The 21,894-nt window shown below is 36.9% G+C and overlaps 1 protein-coding gene across 1 annotated transcript in view; it reads right to left on the bottom strand.

Moving 5' to 3' along the window:
- LRP1B (LDL receptor related protein 1B) overlaps positions 1-21,894 on the bottom strand; it is a 631,173-nt gene that overhangs the window by 357,898 nt on the left and 251,381 nt on the right. Inside the window, exon 3 of the mRNA XM_071746448.1 lies at positions 5,345-5,482. Within this exon, the coding sequence (XP_071602549.1) occupies positions 5,345-5,482 (138 nt within the window). The remainder of the gene's footprint in view (positions 1-5,344; positions 5,483-21,894) is intronic.

Below are 21,894 nucleotides of genomic sequence, written 5' to 3'. Positions count from 1 at the left end.
TCAAGGATTCAGTAACCTGATGTGACACTTCGTACATCGCAGTCTTAAAGGATGACTGATTTAGGGCTTGTCAGAATAAACCCTCTGAGTACAGGGATTTCTTTTGCCTGTGTGCACTACTTCTAGTAATAGTCTCATGAGAAAATGGTGGGAACATTTGTTTCATATATTCTAGCCTAACGTAGGTTTTCTTTGTTACCTTGTTACACGTCTGAGTGAGATTTAAAAAAAATAAAAAATAAAGATCTCAAAGTAGCTCCACAGTTTTCAGTTTTTTAATTTTTCTTCAGTCTTTAAAGGCCTAAAATTTCCATAAAATTCTGAAATTTGTACTTTCCCCTGGGTAAGCACTATTTAAATTCCCACTGTTCCAGCTGTAGAAGTGCCAGAACAAAAACATGGTTCAGTAATAGCAGCATTTATCTTCTTCTTAAATAACAATTCATTCAAAAGCCTAAACAGAAAAATAATACCCTGATAATGGGCTGCTAGAAACACAACAATCATTCAGCCAAATACTCTGTATGTTTGTTCTAGAGTTTTTTAAAGCTAAATGATCACAAGTGTGCCTTTGTATATTTTATTGACTAGAGATTATGGTCCAGATGATAGTCAACAAAGATCCAAATAGTCTGAACATTTGTAAGGATTCTAAGATTCTGTTATGTTCTGTCAAAATCTCACTTTTAATGGAAAAAGAAAGTGTCTCAATTAAACTCTGTGATCTCTCCCAGATTTTCTCCATTTTAATTAACCTATTAAAATATGAGGGGTTACATCTAGTTAATGTTTCAAACAAAAATTTGAAGTTATTTTCAAAAGACATTTAGTCTTGTGAAGGTAATGCAGCTTCTCCTGTATGTCCAGGCCAATCTTGGCAGCAGTGCTAGGCAGGCAACTACATCATGTACAGCAACTCTCCAAATAACAAGGGACTGCAGTCTTGCTCTTATGATTAATTTCAAGATGAAATCTTATAAGCAATCTGATTAATCAGGATTTCAGATGGGAAAAGTCACATTATTCGTGCAACTTCGTTTTCACTGAGGAGCTGCTGTGATTCAGAGCAGGGAAGGGCAACATCCAAAGCTCTGCTGAGCCCTGGTCCAGTTACTCCTGCATGACATAGAACTGGGGATACTGGGGATACTCAGTATGTCTGAGTATCTTTGCACTCAGACTCTCAACTCTTTGCACTTCAAGGTCTTAGTATGAGTTGACTTTCAGGGAATCCCTACAGCATTCCTGCTTTCCCCTTCCCAAAGCCTTGGCTTGTCTGTCCTGAGAGCAAAGAAATACAGAATAAAACCCATGTCAGAGCTATGCCAGAAGGCTATAGAATGAGATCCCAATGTTCTTATGGTGAGTGTGTCCATTGGAGGAGCTGTAACCATTCAGTCTCGTCAAGTAGGATGGACAAACTTGCTGCAGGATTCTCACCACATAATGCAACACAGGCCAGAAACACTGTAGTCTAATGCAAAATACAGTTCTACTTTTAAGTCACTGTGTAATTAGTGCCTTTGCTAGTCTTTTACATGGGCCTCTGAATTCCAGGTCAGTTTTTCCTTCTTGGCATTTGCTCTAAAAATCTTCCACATTGTGATAAACTGGGACAAGCCAAAGATAAGTGGAGTGTGGAAGCATTTTTTTTCACTAACCTTTTAGCATTTTCTGACTGGAATATCCAGACTTTTAGCATAAATATTCTTGAAGCTATTAATAATGACTTAGCCCTTGAGCTAATTAAGTGAAAGAGGACATATCTATATTCCGTAGAAGTACTGCATAGTCTTACTCAGAGATAGACAGAAAACCAAGTTTGACATATCACCTTCCATTTTTTTGCCATATATGTATATATAAAGTACTGCTTTATAAAACTGTACAGATCACCTCTGCAGATCTATAAAAACCTTTTCTAAGATTCACAGTGACTGTAATTCTCTAGAGATTATCTTTCAGATAAATCTAATCCTTTATCTACTCAAGACCAGGTTATTCTGTCTAATCCATAATGGATATTTTCCTAAGCAGTTCCTGAAGATTTCAGAAAGGAAAAAAAAGAGAGAGATTTTAACCCTCAAAAACTACAAAACCAGAGCTGAAATAAGCTATAGCCACATGACATCTACTATAACTGATCAGAGCTGGATGCAGCCCCAGTCCCGTATCAGCAATGCCCCCAAAGACCTTGTAGAGAAGACTTCCTTATGGCAGAAGTCTTCCCAGCTCATCACATGGATGAGCTTTAAAAGTGGCTGAAAATACCACTGAAGACACCTGAAGAACTGTGTTAAAGACAGAACTACTAGGACTACTCTTACCCAAGCTTGAGTCCAGTTTGGACATTGGTGCATTTTATCTGAGCCTTATCAAGCCTCCATAGAGCTGATAGGCACCATCTCCCTTCAGCAAGATCAGAGAGTGGAGACACTCTCCTCAGAAAGCTGAACAGCCCCAGTTTATGCTTTATATGAAGGCTTAGTGTATACTTTGATTCCTTGCTTATCCAGCCTCTCTAGAGCATTCTTTAGTTGCAAACCATCAAAGAATCCAAAACTACCAAATGCAGATGTCTTACCACTAATATATGCCCAGAGTTTCAGTGCACCATGTAACCCTTCTCCTCTGAAGGACATTGAAACATGTAATGTGAAACAACCATACATAATAAAACACCTTTTATTTCACACTGCCATAACCCCTCCTGAATTTATGCATTATATTCACCAGCAAAAATGCGTATGTGCCTGAAATAAAAGATGCTGAGAGAGGAATGTCATTGTATTTACTACTATTTCCTTGATATTTCACATACATTACCATTTCACACTGCACTTATGATCATTCTTTTACTTGTCCAGGGACAGGCACAGCCCTGAATATATGTCTCAAAGATCCTAATATAATGAATTAACATAAGAAGGTGAAATTTCGAGATAGAAATTCCAGTTACTGAACGTTTATGCACCATTAGTTCTTCAGCCTTATTAAAAGCTTTCAGGCCTGTGGAGTTGTGACCTGTACACGAGAATGGCCTTTGCCATGGTCACACACCCTGTACTTCAAACCATAAATGATTTTCCTGGTGCAGAGACCACGAGTGGCTTGCACAGAGCCATCAGTGTCACTAGCAATACATTGGTTTAACACAGCTGGCTCTGTGGCCAACTGCAATTAAATGTTAAAAACTGCTATTGCCTTCTCAATCAATCAAAAATTTCATTTCAGCATTGATAATTAAAGGGGAACACACTTAGGATGGTATTTTACTTACTAATATGAAGAAAAGGCTAAATATTTTGCTAGGTTTTTGAACTAACTTCGCAGCTTTTCACTCAGTAGTTACCCATACCTTGTTCTGATATATAAATATATATCATGTGTAACAATTACATCTATATTGCATTCATACTAAATATCTAACACATAGGAATGTATCATAAAAACAAATTTGTGGCACTTGTTACTATCAAACTACCTGATCATAACATAAAGTGATTTCTTTCTGTAGTCTTTGGCTTTGCTGATAGAATTTGTCAACTAAGAATTTCAAGAACTGCCACCAATAAGGAAGCCAAACTATGTAATTGCTAAAATATAAAGATTAACCAGTTGTGAACAAATTACTAGCTGAGGTACCTGGGTGACAACTTTAAATTCTTAATAAAAGAATATGAGTTCTGTGTCATCTAGACAAAATGTTTAGTATATTTTACTAAATTCTATGGCAATTTATTATAGTAGACATAAATTTCACCATGGGAAGTATTCATATCTGGTAATAAAGAAAGGAGTGGGAATTAACATGAACATCACAAGGTGTTTTTGAGCATAAAGTGGCTATGAATAAAGATTACTGTTTTACATGCTATAATATTCCAAAGTACAGGCTACATATACAAAATAATACATATGAAAACCAAACTTATTTAATTTACACTAACACAGGATTTCCTTTTCACTCTTTTTTCTAATTCCATTAATATCCTAACTTAAAGAGTTAAAATACAGTAAGAATATAAGAGCAATATAATACAATTGTTATTCAGCACTGAAAAATTTCAGTCCCCTGGCATTTAATCAGGAGTAATTTATACAAATATATTAACTACTGAGGAGTGGACATTTAAGCAATTCTTAGTGGATCATTACTGTTCTCTGAAAAACCCTTATCTGCAACTTCAGAATGGGCCAAACACTGCTTTGGCAAGTTCAAATTCCGGGGTTTTTTAGATGCTGGGACCAGTGCTGCAATGTATATGCTCACACAAATTTTGATTTAGTGAAATGCTCACTGAAAAAGGACTATACAAAAGTAGAGCCTTCAAGAAAAAAAATTATTCCTATCACTGTGAATAAGAACTGTCATATATTTTATGACAGCTTGTACCTTCACCTGGTTATATAAAAATAACTATGTGTAGTTTTGTGAAGTCAGCAGTACTACACTGATTCCAGCTGGCTTTTCTTCTTTCTTTTTTTTTTAAACTTTTAATAAAAGTTATTTTTCTTTTTCCAGATGGCTCATTTTTGGTACAGGCTTAGATTTTAATATGACAGTTCTGGATATCTCTCCATGTGAACTTTAAAATTCTAATTTAGCTTTCTGAATTATACCACTAATTGTATCTTTTACTGAACACTCAAACATTGGATTGCAGCAGAAGTCCCAGGACCTATCCCCGAGTTTCTGTTTTGGAGCATGAGATCTACTGAGGCTCATCAGCAATCATTTGTCTAGCAGTAAAGTCTTCTGATTGAGAAAAACTGACATCTTAATGACTCGTGGCATCCAAGATTTGGGCTTAATAGGGATGCCTTACAACTATCCCCAAGGCAGATGTTAATAAGTCTTCTGAGTAGCTGAGCTGAGATAATAAAAAAAGCTGACCTCCACCAATTTCTCCTTAAGATTTCTCACTGCCAGGATTTGCTAACTGCACTCTTAAGCAGCAGTATATTAGAATGAGATCCCCCCAAAAGCAAGTTCTCAATGCAAAGTAATGCTTCTAGCAAATCTGATCAAGTTTTCAAAGTTTTTCTTCATCTGTTTTTGTTCAAACAAAAGTTGTACTGGGAAAAAAAATATTCTGGCAAACCATGTGCTGCACAACATCTGCTCCCTAAGAAAGGACTTCATCAGCTTTCTTTTGGTATAAACATTTCCATCACACAAGGTTAGTAATGTTTAAAGTCTGATAACCTCTATGTGGGGTTTTTTTTTAATGTATATGTATTCCAAATAAGAAGAAAGTTCTGTTTCTCTTTGAACTCAAAAAGACAATATAGTAGAACGCTCCAGGTTAAAACATTTTTTTTCCATAGAAAATTTACTTACCCCTGCAATGTACTCCTTCATCATACCCATCTGAACAGTCATAAACACCATTGCAGAGCTGGGACAAGTGGATGCATTTGTTTGTACCGATGCAGCTAATGTAATTCAGGGTGCACTCGGCATCTCTTTCCTCAGGACCTAAAAAAAACCATACATACAGAAAATTTCTTATAACTATTTTTACCTAAAGGGCAGAGAAAGTTCTATGCTGCATTTCCATTTTAAACCTAAGGGCAACACTCCATGTATTCGTCCATTTTGCAGGTTCTTAGTGCATTACCTTTGCTGTATTTGGAAGAATTAAAATAATCAAGGAATAATTAGTGCAAGTAATAGGAAATCAATGAGTCAAAGTATTATCTCAGAAAATACAGGTACTGTACAGATGCTAAAATTAAGCTGTGCAAACATCAAAGTATCATAAGATTTTCAATAGCCTTTTGAATATCACATGAAATCAAGAGTCATATCAAGAGTCACAAGTACCCATATTTACATTGGCTGCTGTGATACACGGAGAATCATGGATACATATAAAATTACATACAAATGCTATATATTTATGGCTGTGTTTAGAGAAACTGTTCTTCCAGCCCAGGAATCTGCCTCTGAACCTGAGCAGTACAAGATGGAAAGGAAAGGATAAGAATGCTGTGACTGCTCCCTTTGGGATACCAACCTGGCTGCAATCACTCTTTCACCCCTTATCTCTGAACTGTTAAGTACAGGGATTTCAGAGGAAGTTCAGGGATTTTTGAGGCTCTCTTATTTATCTCTTTGAGAGGGCTCTGACTGATAAAAAAACCCACAACGATAATTTCACATGATAAAGACTCTGAGATTGCTAAAACACCACAAAGAACATTTCAAAGTCTAAAGAGTTTACTTCATTTAGATGTTGGATCCTAATTTGTGCACAGTATATGATTAGCTACAGGGACTGAAGGTGTGAACATTTTTCAGGAAATTTAAAGCTCTTTCATTGCCTCTGCTGGAGCCTTGGGTCTGTGCTTGGGTCTGACAGCTTGTAACAGTCCTCAAGGGAAATATACCCTTGGATGCACTGTGCTCAAGTGCAATGTGTTTTCACCTTCTTCGAGGCACTGACTCCAAGATAGAAATCACAGGCAGCAGCTGAAAGCTTTCTGTAAGTAGGAAAATTTCAGCTTTGGCAGGATCTACTCTCTTCAAGTCAGCGTAAGAATTTATGATTTCTACCAAAAAATAACAGATAGGTGTTAGCACATCCCATTAAATAAAAAGCTACAAAACTCTTCCCAATCAAAAAACTTAAATTAAAAATTTCCAGTGCTGTGCTACGTGTCAGGAAGCTGTCCATCATTTAGAGCAAGCACTTCAAATACCAATTTTCAGTGGTTTATGATGTGTTTGCCTGTATTCTTTTACCCAACTCCCAGCAGCCCAGGTGCTCCCCTGCTCCCTGCACAAGCCCCTAAAACTCATCCCCTGGGCAGGAAGGGATGATGTCCAGCAAAAAAGTCTTGATGCAAAGCAAAGGCACAATGTGCAGTGTCCTGTTCCCCTGCCCATCCCAGCATCATGCCCTACACTGATGGAGTGACACCAAGTACATCCTTGATGCAACACTGATGAACTGCAACACAGCCCACTGGTATGGGGGGTGACAAGGCAATGTAGATGGGGATGGACTCTGAAATGTGCTCCAAGAAGTATTACTCAGTGTGTTTGGTTTACAAAAGAAAATTTTGTGCATCACTTGTGAATACAGAAAGCTGACGATTAGAAACAATTCACTTATTAATTTAATTAAGACAAACTCACATGCACTTTCCTTGCTAGCATGATGCTGTGGAAGCAACTTCCATATGAACATGAACTTCAGGTTAAAAAAATCACTGTTCTATTGAAGAGTTGTAGAAGACTTGTCTCTACAAAACAATTCTAAAAGGTAACAGGTCTCAATCACCTAACAATGTCAGTATGCCCCAAGGCCTCCCTGCCCACAGTTCATTGAATAAAAAAAGAACTTGGGCTAAACAAAGCTGTGTGTTGTGATGACTTCAAAGCAGCACAGGTTTCTCCCGCTGAATCCTACCCAGCTGCTGCACTTTCTGAAATGTCTCCTGTAAATAAAGATGAGTAGCTTTTTATGTTGTTTACTCCTCTTCTCTCTCCTTTTAACAGACAGCCACTTCTGGCAGTGTTACCAAGTGAACTTTGGGGAAAGGAATTTAAAAGCACTCTTCACAATAATCTCTGTATTTTACATCAGTGCAAGAATACTAATAGAAAAGATGGATGGTGTCTTTTCTTCCTTTCATAACACAATAATTCCTAGCCTTGCCAGTTGGTGGGAAAAAAGTCAAACCTATTGGCTGCAACGATGATAATCCCCCAGCTCCATGCTTCAGACACTCACTCCAGGACACTGCCTGGAGGGCCAAGAGGGTGGAAGCAGCGTTGCTCCATGCCATGCTGTGCAGCTCAAGAGACTGACAGAGCATCTGTCTCCTTGGTAGAATTGATTCTTCACAGGTGGCTAAATCAGATGTAGAAATAAGAGCTGAGCTGAAGAAAGATGAGCCAGGGGCTGTGGGGGATCCCCCTGTGGTTGTCAGGCAGGTGCATCCCATCCAAACAGCCTGGGACATGGGGAACATCCATGGGGAAGGTACCAGGGATAGACACAGCTCTGAGCTGGCAAGGTGGAATCAGAGGAATGGCTCACTGCTTCTTTTCCAAAGCCTCCAGAAGGCTGCAGACAGGAGGACAGAGATTCAATCCAGGTCCAGATTTGTTTGGCTGTTGCACTGACTGGGACAGCCACTTCTGATTTGGTCACACCAGAGAATCACAGAAAGTTAGGGTTGGAAGGGACTTCAAAAGATCACCAAGTCCAACCCCCTTGCTAAAGCAGGGTCACCTACAGGAGGTCATTTGGGAATGAGTCCTGTTGGGTTTTAAATGTCTCCAGAGAAGGAGATTCTACAACCTCCCCAGGCAGCCTGCACCAGTGCTCTGTCACCCTCACAGAGAAAAAATCTCTCCTAGTGTTTGTGTGGAACCTCCTCTGATCAAGCTTAGATCTCTTGCCTCTTGTTCTATCATTGGTAATAACTGAGGAGAGCCTGGCACCATCCTTCTGGCTCTCTCCCTTTACATATATATAAACACCAATGAGGTTGTCCCTCATTCTCCTCTTCTCCAACATCAAATCTCACTGCACTTGGAAAGCGATGAAGGAAACTGCACCATGTTTTGGTGGTTCCCATGCACTGGACAGTGAATCCAGCTGAAGTCCCTTCAATGAAAGTGTCAGTGCTTCAGTGGGGTTGAGAAGAGATAAGAAAGTCCTTTTGATGTCCTCCAGCAGGAGACAACAATTGATCAAACACAACCTCTGTTTTCCCACCAAAGCAACAAATGCCTTGCTTCAGGCTCCTGCTGCACCAAATTGCAAACTCAAGAATGCAAATGAGGATCTGCATGAGAATACAACTGGAGAATCTACAAGCTGATTATTTCCACTAGTCTTTTTATCATAAGCAATATAAGTGTTTATTAGCAAAAATTACAGATGAACATTATTTCATTATGTATATTCCCTCCTCCAAGAAATAGTCTCCCTAATTTAATGTAAATTAAGACACAAATTTGTTTACTAAAGAATTACAAAGTGTAAGATATATTTGCAAATATCTGTTATTAATATTACAGTAAAGCACATACCTTCACTTGCAAATTCATTTTGAGATGCTCATATTTGACAACTGTTACCAAAAAAAAAACCAAAGAAACACATCAAAGCTGTTACACCTGAGTCCATTTTTTCACCCTTGTCTTCCTCAGCTAAATTCTTACTAAGTACAAGATCTCAGGTAAGTAGTAGTTAGACTTTAAACTCAGAAACTTGGCAGCCAAATGTGGTACATCCCTTTTACATCACTGCATCCAACTAACTGGAGGACCAGCAATTTTCTAGCAGCTCTAATCCTGGGCTGTCCTCTGCCACAAGAAACAATTATATCAAACCTCCAAAACTCCCATTTGTGTTGTAAGTCAGTGACTTACAGGTCCACCCTGCTCTGCTAAGTGTCCTTATGGAGTGAGCCTTCTCCACACTGAGCAGTTATCCTGAACAAAACTTTACTCCTCTGGCTCAATGGCCTGTGGGTTTAGCTCTGTGTGCAGGCACAGGTGGGAACCCTGGAAAAAATATTCTGTACAGCAGCACCAATACACAGTGGATGGAATCTGACCCACAGACAAACCTGATAATATAGATGCACATAATGAGAGCTTTCAAAAAATTCTGACTGCAGCACACATTCCTCTAGAGAAGTTCTGGTACAGCAACTACCTTGTTCTTCTCTGTGTTATTCTCAAATGAAGTTGATTAATGAATTTAATTAAGGCAAAACAGCACCAAGTTTAAGACCGAAGAGCTCACACAACTTTTAGGATCTCCCTGGATTAATATGGGCTGAAATGAAAATACCTCACTAAGGTACAATATAGCAGGTAGCTTATCACACATACACATGATTATTAGAACTGTCTCTCCCTGTTACCTCATCTCTGTAGCTTTTGCTGGTGCCCCACCTACTGTGGGTGCAGAGAATGGTATAGGATAATTAAGACTGCAGGAGTGATTAAAAACTTAATATTAAATGCTTAATATTTATGCTTGTTGCTTTGGCAACAAGAAGCAACCTGCCAAGTGCAGTGTCACAAAAAATATCTGATATAGTTTAAGTGTGGGAAGTCAACCTCACAGGTAGTTTTTAAATTTATTTTTTGTCCAGTTCATCATCGATAACCAGGGATTTTAAAAGTGCTTACCCTTTATAAAACTTGAAATCAAAACATCTTAATGTAATGTTTCTGACCCTGCCAAGACAACACACACTGTACCTTAAGGATACTTAAAGTTCAGAGCTAAACTGTGGCTGTAAAAAGAGGTTGCTTTTGTGGGAAAATTAGAGATTAATGGAAAAGACTGTATTTGCACGATTGTATTCTTTTTTATGTTAAAAAATTCCAAGCAGTTGAATACTACATGCCAAATTCTGTAGTTACAAGCTAATGTGTTAAAGGTAAGCTGAACACACACAGTATCTCCTGGTACCATCATTGCTTTAGAAAATAATTTCTCAAACACACTAGATGCACACTTTTGATACAAGGACTTTGAAACACTGGGATGAATTTAAGGGAATTACTTTTATATTTTACTCTTTGGTATCTTGTACATGTGCAAACAAAGGTTTCTTATCTAAAAAGAATTTATGTATTGTAAGTAACCCCTTATTCATTGCTACTTTTATCTATATGCTTTATTTAACCATGTAGACTGATAATGAATATAAATCAATTAAATCAGGAATTCAGCTGTCCAAGAAAGAAGAGACAATGCTTAGGATAGGACCTAGACAATTGAAAAAAAAGAGGAGAGCAGGCGAATTATTTTTCTATTTGCAGAAGAACAAATAGCAGTAATCTCTGACACAACAAATTGTCTCCAAAACAATATTTTATAAGAAAAAAATAAAACCAGTGGCAGCCTATGAGAGAACTGGGGGTGTTCAGCCTGGAGAGAAGGACACCTGGGACACTTTACTGGTCTCTGCAGCAGCCTGACAGGAGTCTGTAGTGAGAAGGGTTTGGTCTTTTCTCCCAAGTTAAAAGCAAAAGAACAAGAGGAAATGGTCTCCAGTTGTGCCAGGGGAGGTTTAGATTGGATATTAGGAAAAATTTCTTCACCAAAAGGGTTGTCAGGCACAGAGGGACATAGCTTAGTGGTGGGCTTAGCAATGCTGGGTTAACAGATGCACTTAAGATGATCTTAAAAGGTCTTTTTTTTAACCAAAACAATTCTATGATACATCATTTAGCCCACCAAAATCTCATAATTTGAAAAACCCCACTAAACCACATTGAAATACACTGCTGAAGAATGGTTTCCAATTTTGCATGATACTGTAGACAAAACAGTTCCAAAGTTTATCTACTCATAGAGTCTGAACAAGCCTCACAGTGGTCCACAAACCTCCAATGTCTATACTCCTGTGACAGGCTTTGGCAAAGCCAAAAATATATATATGCCAAACTCTATATATGAACTCTCAGCAGGTGGATATTGGGTACTTGTTTAAATACTTCTTTTTGTATAAAAACATGAGCATTGTCCACTTAAGGACTCTGTCAGGACCACAGGACCCATCTTTTCTACTGTTTAATGTAACCATTGGGAGTAGTAGAAAAACTATGGTGAAAGTTGCAAAAGGCTGAAGAGGAAAAAAGGAGGTAGAGGAAATCTTTCTTAAAAAGCTCAGGGTTTGATTATTATCCAGGTATCCCCCTGGGCTGACACGGGGCTGGAGTCAGAACACATCTCTGGAGGTGAGCAGCCACCAGAATCAGGACCTGAACTAAAGGTGGCTTTTGGCTTCCATAAAGCTACATAAAAAAGCTGTAAAAGCCATGGATCCTTTTACCGATAGTAAAATTGGAATATACCAACAAAATTCACCTAGACTCCTAAATGCAGTTGGACACTTTGCATCCAAAAATGTCCTCAAATAGAAAATTCACCTTGGCAAGAGGAGAAAGACTACCAAATGCAGCAGTTGTATAGGGCTGGAATAATTCTTCACTGAATAGCTCTAAATTTAACAATTTCTGGGCTGAAGAGCCAAACAATGTAATATTTTAAATTTTTAACTTTTTTAAAAAACAAAATTAAGGGTTGTCAGAGAACTCATTCACCACAAAGCAAACACAAAATTACCTGCTCACCAACTTCCCTGTGGTCTCTCTAGTTATAGAAAACCAAACCAAACCAAAGAACAACCGGTGGAAGAAGCAGAGAGAAAGACAAAGGAAATGAGAGTGGAGTCACCTGGACTGTTCCAATGTTTTTTCCAAAGAGTTCATAGAATAGGTCAGAAGACTAATGTAATAAAGTGGTTAATAAATCCATTAACTTAGAGACTGCCACACTGTACCAGGACGAAAATTAATATAGGAAAAAGGGTCAGGAAGATACAAAACTGATACAGGAACTGACAAGTCCAAACCAGAAATATGTTTCAGTTTGCTTTTTCGCTTTGTGCTTACAGTCTTCTGGATATAAATGAAAATGTCTTTATTGATATCATCTGGGCTGCATCTGTCTGCAACAAGGCAACAGAGTGTAGTTTCTGTATCACAGATTTCTAAAACATTTCCATCCCTACAGAACAGATTGCAAAATTTTAGCCTTTACTAATGTAAATATATGAAATTTTGCCTGTTCCTTAAATATTCCAGTTCTCTATACTGATTCATTAGATGGTGGTAAACTCGTATTTTCCAAGCACATTATCTGACTTCCATTGTCCCAGCCTTAAAACTGTCATCATTTAAAGGAATCTATAAAAATACATGCATTTGTACTTATGTATAGTGCCTCAAAAACCACACACATGCCCTAGTGTGTTAATATGGTAAATCACTCATTTCCATTCCCCATTCTGTAACACCCTGGAGCTGTTAATAAAAATTTTAGAAATGGGTCTTGCACAGGTTTTAGAACTCTGCAATATTTATGAATTTCACCTTTGAGTTTTTTTATTTGAATTTGCCATAAATAGCAAAATGTAACCTTGCAAAATAACAGAGTGAGGTAAAAAAATTCTCGCATTAACTAATAAAAAAAACAACAACCCAACCCTCTTTGTAGTCAGAAAACAGTAATAAAAATATCCAGAGCTGGAGAAAACAGGTTGGTGGTTGGAATAAGAAGAATAAAGAACTCACAAGAGGACAGACATTACATGAACTTTTCTTAAAAAGCAAGTCTCTATCTCTTGTTGCAAAGCTCAGTGTGCCAGTGATGTTTGATTAAAAACAACAATATAACTATTTGCACCATTATGATTTCCCATCACAAGTACCCAAGCATAATATAATTACACATTAATGTGTTTTGCTTTTTTTATACACTTGCCCAATGACCACAGCTCCAACTTGTGCAGTAAAACTGATCACACAGACAAGAAGAGAGAACTCATGTTCTTTGCTACAGTCCCTAAAGATTAAAAAGCTAAAATAGTTTTACTGATCTATTACATGTAGAATAAATATGAATATAAAGGAAGGTTCTTGAGTATATCTATACAAAAGCAAACCCACTGCAAATTTACATTTCCCTGGTTATTTTTGGAGACTGGATTCCCAAACATTTGTCAGTGAAGAAGGCAGGAAGAGGTAAAAAAAATTGCTCCATTTTCAGGAAGAAAAATAATTAATATTCAGTACTTGCAGAGACAGAAAGGCTTTATTAATGCATTTGTTTGGTGTGATTTACTACAACACACTAATACAATACTTTACAATCAATGAAGTAAAAAAAAAATATTGTCTCAGAGTAGGTCATTTCTCATTTGTTATAAGGAAACTATTTTTAATTTAGAGATTTTAACTTAATTAGTGTCACACAACTCAAGGTTGTCTTGTGTCAACTGCTTTAATGAGTTGGTGTCTGTGCACAACATGGAATGGGCTGCTAATAGTCTCAAGTTTGAGAAAAAATTATCATGAACAAAAGAAGTGTTAATTACTTAGACAATTAAAGTACCTAATACCAGCAATACTGTAGCAAGTCAAAGCTTTATGTTAGATATTTATATATCTAAAGAGTATAAATGTCAGAGAAAAAAAAGATATTCTTTATAGAGCAATGCAGTGGTGTAAGAGAAGGGCTGGATACAACACAGATCCAAATCTCTGCAGCATACAAGCTCTATTAGGCATTATAAAGCATATTTGACTATATTTACACATATCATCCATCTCTATATATTCCATTCTATCCTGTTCCAGCTTGGATATTCATTAGACTGCAGAAATTCTATTAAAATAAGGGAATAGAAGGACTTATTTATTGGATTGTATCTGTAACAAGTTCTGGAATTTGTGATTGTGGCAATCCTTCTGTAGCCCACATTTTCTTTTTTGCACCCCCACATACAAGCTTAGAAATGTCTATAGATTAAAACAGAATTTACTAGGTTCATGTTTGCATCAGTAGAGCCCATATTCAAGCCAAAAAGTAGTTCTCAAGTCCCAAATAATGTGACATTTTCACAGGGTCTGATGAGATTTATAACATGAGACACAGTATTAAAAACAAGAAAGGACTAGAACATACACTGATACCTTAACTTCAACTATTAAACAGCAAAAGATGAAGTTTTCATCTCTTCTGCAATACATCAAGACTTTTTAGTAGATGACATTAGTATCAGCATGCATATTTTATTTAGATTTGGGGGAAGAAATTTACAACTGAAGTGCATAACTGTTTCCTATAACCACATGAAAATTAAGGGACAACATTTTACAAGTGAGGGGTTTTTTTGTTTTGTGGTTTGTTTTTTTTTAATGATCCTTTCTTTAAAAAAAGTTATTAAATCTGCATTACTTATTAAAGATTATCTTATATGTTTAATTCAGCTTTACTGCAGTAACTTAGAAATACACCTCGTGCATTTTTAAAATGGTAGGTAGCTTGCAATCATAAAGTTACTCATTTTGTACACACACATAAACATAAATTACACCAAATGAAAATAAATAGAGTGAGTGAAATACAGAGAATAAATTTTAGGTGCTTTAAGTACAGAATTTAACACTATAAAAGGAATAAGCAGTTTGTTGGAGTATATGCAGTGTCAAAAAAGGTACAAACTCCAGAGCTTCCTGTCTTATGGATAGTGAAGGTCCTGTGTGATCCAGTATTGGCCTGTACCTGTTAACTGACCTGGAATGCCCTTAATTTCCAACAAAAAGTAGCATACATTACAGTGCATGTTACTGTCTCACAACACATCCACATCCTTACTTCCTTAGAATTAAATAAAGATGAACCAAAACTTTTATCAACCAAAAACCGGACCAGCCAGGAAAAGATATTACTTATTGGAAATGTTAAACAAGTAGCTCTCAGAGCCTCCTAAAAGACTTTGCAGTCTGAAAGGTTCCTACAATTCAGAGAGAAAATTAGTTTTGTATGTTTACCAGCCACGAAATAAAAAGTTTTGTACTCCCCAGTTTTGTCCTCTTAGAATAGCTCCAAAGAGGCATTGTTTAACACGATCCAGCCTTGCCTGTATCTTTCCCACAATACAAAATCCAACGTGCCTTCAGATAGCAGCATGGTGGGAGCAGACAAAGAACCCAGGATAGAAACAAACAGGGTAAATCTCAGGGAACAAGCCAACACTCTCCAGCCCTTTCAAGCCAGATCTTCCTATGTTATTGAACATGTACTAATGAAATTCATGGAACATTCCAGCTCATTCAGCTCCACTTCCCTAGAAACAAGATTTTGTGAACTCTGGGCCAGACCACCCCAGCTTCTATTGAATACAAACACCCAGAGTCCTGATCCTTCTCCACCTGCTCAGCAACTCCTGGAGGCTTCTGCTGGGGCAAAGAGCTCAAGTGCTCATGGTTTATCCAAAGTAATACTTTAAAATGTCACCTTTGGTGCAATTCTGCATAATAACGGGGTTTGACACAAAAATTGGATGTTTACCACTGAAATAACAGTCCAATAATATTAGTTGTCTGCTGAGTTCTGGTCTGTTGAGGAAAGCTACCCTGACTTTTTTATTCTTCCTTAGCCCTTAACAAAGTTTTTCAGAGTGGGGCATTTAGACTTTTCATTGCTCATAATGTGTCCTAAGCTTTCCATCACATCCTAGAAGAGCTGAATGCTTTGGAGGGCTCAAGATGAAAGTGTAGTGACTTTGGTAGGGGCACAAGCAAGTGAATGGCAATGTCTGAATGCCTGATACCTACAATACTGGAAGACTTGAACCCACACCTTTTTTAGCTTTTCATTTTTTACCATCTCTGAGAGCATTAATTCCAAAAGGAAGAAACTGCAGAAATTACACAGATGCAAAGTCTGACCAAAATCTGCCATGGATGCAGGAGCAACTGGTGCAAGACTTAAGTGCTTTTCTGCCTGGCAGGAGGTGAGGAGGTATTGTACAGAGAGAAGAAAGCCACTTCCTCCCAACAAGGAGCTTAACAGAAGAAAGACAAGTAGTTGGGTTTTGTACTTCATGATGATAGATGCCCCACCCCTGGAAACATTCAAGGTCAAGTTGGAAGGGGCTCTAATCTAGTTGAAGATGTCCCTGATCACTGCAGGGGGGTTGGACTAAATGACCCTTGAAGGTCTCTTCCAGCCCCAATAATTCTACAATTCTATGATCTTCTCAATCTTCTTTCTCTTCTCTCTTCAATAAAGTAGTGTTGCTAAGACATGGGATTCAACATCTGTGACTAACACTTCCATCAAGAGGAGCTTGAAGCAGTGCTTAACTAAATAATCCAACTTTTACTGGCACTCATAAAGGTCTAGCAGAGAGGTGTGCATCATGAGGGAAAAAAAAATTATACTCCTACACGAGAAACAAAACATTTCTATTTTATGTAACAATATATTTCAATAGTTCCAAGCCACTAGTTAGATCCTAGGTTGATAACCTGTTCAGAATGAAAAAAAAAAAAAACCAACCTACCAAAATACAACAACAAAAAAACGCCACCCAAACTCAAGCTAACTTTTTGTCATCAAATTATGAAATGAAATCAAACTTGTTCTGTGTAAATCTATATGAAACAGTAGAAAAATTACAAAGAAAAATAAACACAAACCCCAATTTGTCATAACATCTGTGCATACTATTTTTAGAAAAGTTTAAGGTATCTACACTAGAAGGTTATGGGGATAAATTAATTAAGCAAAATTAGTATGTTGAAGAGAGGAAGAAATGAAGATTTCCTTACATTTTTAATGGACATAAAACCAGTTCACTGAAAGTATTCAATCTCTTTCACACTAGCACTACATATTCTGTTGGAACAGTTGAAATGTTTTCCAATATCAAACCCAAGAAAGTGTCAAAATTCTTTATAAACAAGATGCCTAGTATGCTGGTTTTGCATATAATAGTCTAATCTTAAGAATATGCTACTCTGACAAAATGGAAGTGGAGTTTTTGCCTGAACTTTTTTATTGTCTTGTCCTAATACATTGTGAGTCAACAGTTACGGGAAGACTTAAGATGGAATGAAACATTATTTAGCACTGGATCTATATTTAGCAAAATCTGAAATTCTTAGATCTATAAACAAATCTTTTCAGATTTAGACAGGAAAAGCATATTGTAGACCCTGCAAATTCATGATGGTTTAAAACAAGAAAACACAAAATCCTTTACCAAATGTTGAGTAGAAAAATACCCTTCCCATTGATTTACCTGTAGCAATACAGACCACTTTTGTATGTATGAATTTTCTTGGGATTTTCAACTCTAATTTACATTTATGGGCACAGAATCCTGCCCTTCAAGAACACAAGTGACAGTAATGACATCAAACTGATTACTTTTCTATGTTTTATAAATATATATATATATGTACAAAGAAACCCAAAAGCTTATTGATGTGGTTACTAAATAATACTGAGGAATCAGTGCTCGGTAGTTCTTACTGAGAACAAGCAGTACCTGTAAAATGGACAAGCTTACTGCAGCTCTGAATATATATGCTACAATTTAACTATCATTTGAATAGAGACATTGTTCACCTTAAATAAAGAATGGCATTTTTCCACAAAAATGATAGTACATAACACACTGTTGGGAGTACCAGTGTTTGGGGTTTTTTTCAGAGAAAGCCTACAAAAGGTTAACTACATAATGACTGAAAGAGTACAACTGATAACTACATGGGTGAATTTACACTGTTTACAGTCAGATTATAGGAGAAGTAGTTAATTTACTGGAATATAATTCAAAGAAATTCCTTTTGTGGTTACTGAAGTCACTTCATTCTGATGAATGAAAGTAGCTCAGGAAGACAAGCTTGGAATATTCATATTTTACCTGAAGGACTTACAGAACATATATATTTAAAAGATTCCATTTCCAGAGCACCGTGCTGACAATGTTATCCTATTAAGCTCAAGTTTTCCTTTGTACTGTCTATCTCTGGGTTAGGATTGAAAATGTAACATAATTGTGTTCCCTTTCTTAGCATTCTTTGGCTTATGACCATGCTCAACTCCTATTAACCTTCCTCAAGAGTAAGATCTGATTTTAGTTATTGCACATTCATTATTTTTTAAGTTTTCCATTTCTTAAACCTCAATGTCTCTTGTTTTCCTCCAAAGTAAAGATATCAATGGTGTCCACGGATATTTTACTTTAAAAACATCTTGCAAATATTTAATTTTGTGTCTGCTCACTACCTCCCACACCTTCAGAAGTTCTGGGTTTGTATCCAAAGCATGTAAGTCATGTGGAGTGAAAGTAGGTGGAAACCAGACAACTAAATTAAATATTGAGATTGGAAAAGTCTACTCAGCTAGGTGACATCTTTCACTTCCAAGTATCATTATGTAGAAAACACCAGAGAGAGCTCAAATCAGAGGTGTTTGCACAGCACACTGAAGCCTCCTGGTAGAGATGCTAGCTCAGCTGCCACTAACAACTTTTAAATGACTTTCAATTAATTTGCCTTATTAACTCCAGCTGGGATAAACCTGGGGTTTTTGTGCTGCAGCTATAGAAATGCTGGTTCCTCTATCCCTAAGACAAAGAGGAAACTGAATATGGTGACTTCCCAGGCAAAGAACTGAGCTGCAGGTTAAGAAAGAGGGGAGTTTTAAGTAGACATTAAAAAAAAAGAATTCCATTGTCTTTTGTGTTTTAGTGGAAAAAGTTGGAAGTAGCTACATTCCTACAGTCTTTTTGAGAGCTCTTCCTTGCTGCACAAGTTGTCTGAAGTACTACAGTCTGAAGGGGCATAATATTTTTGTATAGAGTCTGTATGGATCCTATGTTGTGCCAAACTACCCTTTTTTGTCTTGCTATTCTTACATGAAAAAAAAGGAAAAAAAAAAAAAAAAAAAGAAAAGAAAAGAAAAGAAAAAAATGTTGTAACCTACCCCTGGTAAAACTTGCATTTGTTCTTTGACTAAAAGCCAAGACCAAACCAAACAGTGATTGTTTTACTGCCAGTTTGGGGCAGCTGATTGGCCCATTTTTTGGCCCATTTTGTGTGAGGATGCTTTGATTCCCTTTTCTCAATCCAAGATGTTCAGAAGATCAGTAGCTGGGATGACTTTTTATCCCTATTCTGCTGTTTCAAAAATGATGTTCCATTCTCGTGCTATTGAAACTTGTTACAGCTTTTCACTTTTACCCATAATACAGATGATTAAAAAAGAGAAGCCCACACCATGAAGAATGGTCTCAGCCTCTGGACCTCTTAAATACAACAAATCCTTGATGAGTGATGTTTCCCTCTCTGTCTGCTTTTGTCCTGTGGATGCTTTTATGATGGAAAAAAATTCACCATGCTGTTTGGGGGACCTTTCTCCTGTCTTTTGTTATCTCTGCCTCCTGGTGGTCTTTGTTTTTTGAGTTTTTATTTTAAAAAATACCACTTTTAAGTGCTTCTTTAGTTCTGACTGATTTTCTGCTGTTCATGTCCCTTTCTCTGGCAGTCACTGGTTTTACCCCAGTGCATTTACTTCATACATTAAAAGAAATGCATTGAAGCTGAGATCACAATGTAAAAATATTGGGACCATTTTTCCTATCAAATACAATATCTAATTTTTAGATCTATTCTTTGGAAGCTTATTCCTCAACTTCACTTGTATCAGGTTTGCTCCAAGGTGATTCTCTATTATCAGAAGAACAGTAACAAGTAAACTTCCTGGCCTATGAACCAGCATCTAAAAAAATTTCAAGGACTTTATTTTACAGTTAAACAGAAGTGCTTTTCCCATTTGCTTTCATAAAACAACAGTTGTGAGGCTCCTTGTTCAGGCAGTGGCTCCTGTGAATATAAATTTTTCAAGTTTCTTCCCCTCACACTCCCTACAGATTAGCTACAGAATTCATCAGTAAGTGTGGGTATTAAAGATGTAATAATAGAAAAAAAATTAAAAAAAAAAAAAAAAAAGAAAAAAAAAAGAAATGGAATTAATACAAACATATCTGCATGGTCTAAGTAACATTGGGAGTCTAACCCAGCACAGATGTAATACATTAGGTAACAGATGCATGCAGCAAATGGGTAAAGAGAAATAAATAAATAAGCAGACTCTCCAGATCCAACATTTGCTACAACATTTTTGTGCACTTCTTTTAACACCAACATTGTTTGCTAGAAGGCTTTGATTGATCAGTAACAGTATAGCTTCTTTAATTTAAATGGATTTAAAAAATAAGGTCTTACACATTTCTATACATATTCAATAAATGTATTTGTATTTAAATGAATAAATAAGACAGATCCTTAATTCACTGCTCTGGAGGCACCTTTATATGTGTGAAAGACAAAGGGAAGATTTGTAGAGTTCTATAAAATTTCCAAAAATTCATCAGTGCTCATGTTGCTTCTCTGGTCTATTTACTGGTGTGGTGACACAAACAACTATTACCTGAAAGATTTTTCAAACAAAAGTCCCCAAGAGCTTCCTTAGCTCCCAGCGAGGCTTTAGAGACAAAGATGTCCATAGCCTTTGGTGTCTAAGGGCAGAAAGCTATTTTTTACAGATTCCAAGCCTGAGACAATTCTGAGTTTCCAAACCCCCTTTGTTCAATGAATTATTCAAAGTTTAAAATTTACATCCACAAAATCAGACTACTGAACGTCCCTACACCCACTGCCAGGATTTTAATGGGTTTAACAAGTGGATTTTGAAAGAGGCCCAACATTTTGTTCCTCATTCAACTTCTTTTTCCGAGGTGTTACATTATTTGATGACCAATTGCTGTACTGAACGTCCTCTTCCCTGTCACACAGTTTGACTTTTGCACAGATTTTGGGCAGTGTACAGCAAGCTTTGCTTTCAGAGCCACCGTGCCATGGGGGTAATGGAATTCATGCTTGGCCTATTGTGCAGAACTGCCAATTTTGCTGCTGCATGGCTATTTCATAGAATGACTTTTAGTTCACAGTAAATCTCTTCCCCTTCTGAACATGGACTGCAAATTATACAATTAGTGTCCTTTTATATCTGAAAAACAAAATCTATGTGTTAACTAAATACTTTTTTTTTAATCTCTTGATGTGTATTCATAATGGCATCTCTGTCTTCTTGGTATACCACTCACACACTATTAACAGCTGACTTTTTTTTTCCTTCAGACTTTCAACTTAATCTCACTTCTAAACTAAGATTTCATTTTTCTGAACAGTTTTGCATCTCTGTGCATCAGCCAGTCCCTGTGCCACAGCAACTTTCAGGACTGAACATTCCACCATCCTTCTCTCATTTTCTAGAGAAGCAGACTTCCCAACAGATTTCAGTAAAAGCATAAATTTTTGTAATAAAATGCAGTCAGACTTCTGAATGACCCACCCCTTCCATCATTTATAGAGGTTTATCATTTATTTAACTGAGAATTTGCCCAGCCTTATTTGTCACCTTAACTACCTGGTTTGTTAGAACTTTTTCCTTTCCAAATAGAAATGCAATAACAAGAAGA

This window comes from Heliangelus exortis, chromosome 6 (assembly GCF_036169615.1).
Source record: "Heliangelus exortis chromosome 6, bHelExo1.hap1, whole genome shotgun sequence".
Classification (NCBI taxonomy): domain Eukaryota; kingdom Metazoa; phylum Chordata; class Aves; order Apodiformes; family Trochilidae; genus Heliangelus; species Heliangelus exortis.
Note: the sequence above shows the minus strand (reverse complement) of the source record. Positions and strands in the feature narration are given on the sequence as shown.